The sequence below is a fragment of the Galeopterus variegatus genome, unplaced genomic scaffold, assembly GCF_000696425.1.
Source record: "Galeopterus variegatus unplaced genomic scaffold, G_variegatus-3.0.2 Scaffold2242, whole genome shotgun sequence".
Classification (NCBI taxonomy): Eukaryota; Metazoa; Chordata; class Mammalia; order Dermoptera; family Cynocephalidae; genus Galeopterus; species Galeopterus variegatus.
Genome location: NW_007728353.1, coordinates 123289 through 127858, shown reverse-complemented (window position 1 = coordinate 127858; position 4570 = coordinate 123289). Strand labels below are relative to the sequence as shown.

Genomic DNA, 4570 nt, shown 5'->3' with positions numbered 1-4570 from the left:
GGAAAAGAGCAGATATGCTTTTAGCCCCCTGGGGCTTTTCTCAAAGAGACTAGCCATGTTGGTTATTTTGGCCAATCAAGGGGTGATTCTAGTCTGGTTCTACAGTTCTTCTCAAATTCTTTGGGGTAGGCCCCGGGGAGAGGGTGTCTCTCAGCCTGGAAGTCCCCGAAGTGCCAATCACACACAAGTGGCAGCTGCATGCATGCTAGTTCTCCCAGGCTCTCCTCTGGATTTAATCTTCAGGGTCAAGAACTAGTAAAGATGGTTTTCCTAAGTGCCCTGGGCTCTCCCCAGCCAGGGTGGTGGGGGGCCAAGGGCCTTGGCCACACACCCCCGACACATGCGACCAGCCCAGCAACGACCACCAAGCCGCAGCAAGAAGGGCCCCAGGTTTCCAAGCTGGGGTGGTGGGGAGCAAGGGCTTTTGCCACAGCCCCCTGACATCTGTACCCAACCCAGCAATGACCAAGCCACTGCTGGAAGCCCCCTGGTCTCCCCTGTGGGAATGAGGGGGGTGTCACAGGCCTCAATCCCGCCCCTCCTCCTCCCTCCTTCTTCCATCACATTTCCTTCCCTTTTCCCCTCTCCCCCTCCCTCCCAACTGCTCTGCAACAACATCCCAGAATGTAAAATAATAATATTAATTTTTTAAAAAAAGGTCTTCCTGTAAGACCTTGTTACTTATTAGCTATGTGACCTTGAGCCAAGGTATTTAATTTCTATCTGAGCCCTTATTTGTTAATCAGGGGCAAAAATACCTACCTTAGAACTAAATGATGTAATGTAATGACCTAACACGTGCAAAGCATCCTAGGTAGTGTCTAGCTAGAGGCAGTCTCGCCCCATAAGTGTGGTGGTTATTATTAAGTGAGGAAGTTGAATAAGCCAAAGGGTAATGAGGTTCCAGGTTCCAGCAAAGAAAGGGCATCAGGAATCCCATGTCCCATAGTTGCAATTTTCTAGGGTTCTGGAACGGTTCTTGGTTACTTATTTTAATATCACAGACTGTTACCTCTCATCAGTGACAAGTAAGACCCTTCAAGTGGAAAGAGCTTGGAGCTGCTCCCTTTGGGGCCTCAGAGTAAAGATGTGGGGGACAGGTCTGTTAGGAACCAAGGGAGCGGCCGTAGCCAGCTGACTGGGTGAGACTAATTTTACCTGAGACGCTGAGCCAACCCCTAGGAGCCCAAGGTCCCCCGCTGAGCCAACCCCTAGGAGCCCAAGGTCCCCGGGCGGAGTTCCTGGCAAGGGGGACTGGCCTGTGTTGTGTGATGTCACTAGGGACGCGGCTGGGGGTGAGGCCGGCTAGCCCGCTCCTACCCCTCCTAAGCCGCGGGCTGGGCCAAGGGCACGTGCCCGGATGCGCCCAGGCAGTGTCCTCTTCAGAGGGAGCTCTCTCTCCTTGGCAGTGTCTCGGCAAGTCTCTGGGCATGCCCCCAAGGCTGCCTCCTCCCCGTCTCCTCTGTCCTCCCGCGGAGCTCAGCCCTCCCCAGCCCTGCGCTGGGACTCTCCCGGCCTCTGTGCCGCCACCGCCGTGGCCACCTGCGCGCCCCTGCCCCCGGTGGCGTTCCTCCTCCGGGGGCGGGGCGGCGGCCGCGGGGCTTGTGCCAGATCCTGCGGTTGCCAAGTGGCAAGTAGGCCGGGCTCTGTCCTGGGAGATTCCGGGGCCTCTCAGAGCGGGGCTGTCCGGCCGGCCCTGCCACCCTGCAGGACCTTGGGGTGGGAGGCCCTTGGATGAGACTCAGGAGGGCCCTGGGCAGAAATGACGCTGGATGCCCATAAATCTTTATGGACAAAATCAGGCAGCTGGCCCGCGGGCCATGGTTTGCCAATTTGATTTTTTAAATATTTCATTAAGTTATCATTTATCTTGATTACTGAGTTTTTCTTGCCTTCCTAAATTTTGTGCTTAAGGTGAATGCCCCACTGGCCTCACCCTAGTCCCGGCTCTGCCCCACAGCCCCCAGGGCCCATAGTTTAACTGGAAGACCCCAGGGACTGACTCCTGGCGCCCTCCCCTGCCCCCACGGAGGAGGAGGGCTAGAGTGCCTCCCATGCTTGGCACCCTGCTGCAAGGGGAAGCTTCTTCCTTCCCTTCTCTGGGGCGGGGTGGGCCACTGCCACTTTGAGGGCAGCCCACAGAAGTGACCTCACCCGGGGCGGGGCAGGCAAAGAGGCTACAGGAGGGAAGGGTGATGGCGTTCTTAGAAAGCCAAAACTGGGAAGAGGTCATCCAGATGACACAGGAGGAAGCAGAGGCAGAGGCTTGACAAGGACCTTGGTCTCTCGTCTCCCAGCCCTCTTGTCTCCTACCTGTGGGTTGGAATTCCCCGAGGGCAGGGTGTGGTGAAGGAGCCCCAGGACCACTGAGACAGTATCTGCCTCCACTGGACTGTGAGCCCCTGAAAGCAGGGCAAGCCCAGTGCCCAGCCTTGCACGTGCGGGAAGTGACGTGCAGGCCTCCTTCCAGAGAGCCTCCGTGGCTCTGATGGTGCTACTGCAGGAGGAAGTTTATTTAGCGATTTGGGGACTGAGAGTTTTCCCAGTAAGAGGCAGCTGGAGGAATGGAGGAGCATTCATAGCCAGCCAGAGCAGGAATTGACACCCAGCTTCACTGTGTTTACTGTGTGTGTGACTTCAAGCCTCAACTCTTCTTTCTGGAAAATGGTGATTGAAACCCCAAGTTGTTAGCATCACTTGCATGAGGTAGTCTGGGGAGGGTGCCTGGCGCAGCGCTAGCACACAGAAAGCATCCGTGAAACCTTAGTTCTCCTTTGACCTCCAGTCACTCATTCAGCCCTATTCCTGGGACTAACACACTCCCTTTTCCAGGTCAGTTGCTTTGGGAATTAGTGACTCATCCAGGGTCCAAGTCCTCTGTCTCCCATCTGGCACCCATTTTTCTGGGTGACACTGCTCCCCCACCTGCACCCTGCAAAGCACTCTGTTGCTTAGAAGGGCCCAGCATGGGGTGGGATGGCTCTCTCTGAGGGGCCTCCACAGAGAACCCCACATCAGGATGTGCTGAGTCAATGCAGGGTCCCAGGGTGCGTGCCTGACTGACCCCAGGACTCCTGGACTCTAAAACCCTGGGGTGCCCCCCTCTATACCCACTCTCCCAGACTGCTCTGCCCACTCTCACATTCCTGGCGGTCGGGCTCCCTGGGTGGTCTGGGGGCTGCTTGCTGAAGGAGATGCCTCCCCTCTCATTGAAGGGCCCTGACAAGCAGGGCTGCTGCTCCCCCTCTCACATTCCTGGCGGTCGGGCTCCCTGGGTGGTCTGGGGGCTGCTTGCTGAAGGAGATGCTGCCCCTCTCATTGAAGGGCCCTGACAAGCAGGGCTGCTGCTCCCCTGCCCCTGCTCCCACTGTCTCCAGGGATTCTGATTCGATTTCCTCCAATCGCCAGCATTGCCATCTGCCTGCCGTAATTAAATGGTATTTGAATTGGATCCAGAAATCCCACTGCAGGCAGCCACGTGGTAGGGAGGGCGTCTTCAGGAGCTGGTGCTAGCCAACACAGCTGGAGGGTCCTCAAAGACTGCCCAGGCCAGAGCCTTGGTTCATCTGGGAGCATCTGGACGCCCTGGGAGGAAGTGTTTGGTCTTGGGTCCCGTAGGCCCAGGGGCAGAGCCAGTTCTGACAGGCAGAGCTTCAGATTCCTGTCCAGTACTCATGCAACACCTCACCCCTCCCTCTGAGGTTGCTGCCAGCTCTCTCTCCTGTGCGTTTGAGACGCTCTTTCCCCTTGACACTCTGAGCCTTCGTCCTTAGAGACAGTGTACTGCGGGACCATTGAAGAGGCAGCCCACACAGACTGCCTGAGCTCAAACACCGGTTCTGCTCCTTGCTCTCGGTGATCTGACTGAGCGCTGTCTCAGTTTCCTCTTCTATACATGGGGGAAATAGTGCTTACCTCGTGGTGTTGTCGTGAGGATCAAGAGTTAGCATGTGCCAGGTGTATTAGTTCATTTCTGTTGCTTATAAAAAATATACAGAACTGGGTAATTTGTAAGAAAATGAAATTTATTGTTTATAATTTTGGAAGCTGGGGAGTCCAAAGTCCAGGGAAGACATCTGCTGAGGGTCTTGGTGGTGGTGACAGTGACCAATGACAGCAAATGGCAGAGGAGAGAGAGAAACTTTCACGTGTTCTCCTTTTAAAGCTCTCAGAACCATGCCCTGACCACCATTTTTAATCCATTCACTAGGCGTGGTCCTCAGAATCCAATCCCCGCTTCAAGGCCCCCCCTTTCAGTCACCGTAATAGGATTTCCCACCCTCTCAACAGTCACAGTGGTGTCAAGCAACTAATACATAAACTTGAGGGACACAATCCGTATCACCAGGGCTCAGACGCTGCCTGGCATTCAGGGAGTGCTCAGTATGGGACTGCTGCCATTAGGAGTGGTAGTCGAGGCAGGAGCCTTACTAGGACTCAAGTTTCTGCAGGTCCAGAGAGGAAGAGCGAGAACGAGCTGTTCCCTTCCCAGTCGGAAACCAATGCAGATGGGAGGCTGAGAAGCTGGTTTCTCAGTTCCGCTTGGCCCATGACATCAGGATAAAGGTGG

General features: G+C 55.6%; 1 protein-coding gene across 1 annotated transcript in view; it reads left to right on the top strand.

Annotated features, from left to right (window-relative positions):
• Nucleotides 1-1360: 1360 nt before the first annotated feature.
• The window catches only part of KIF21B (kinesin family member 21B), a gene marked incomplete at its 3' end in the record, with an annotated part of 32858 nt that continues 29648 nt past the window's right edge, over nt 1361-4570 (top strand). Inside the window, exons 1-2 of the mRNA XM_008581054.1 lie at nt 1361-1634; nt 3378-3426. Of these exons, the coding sequence (XP_008579276.1) occupies nt 1361-1634; nt 3378-3426 (323 nt within the window). The remainder of the gene's footprint in view (nt 1635-3377; nt 3427-4570) is intronic.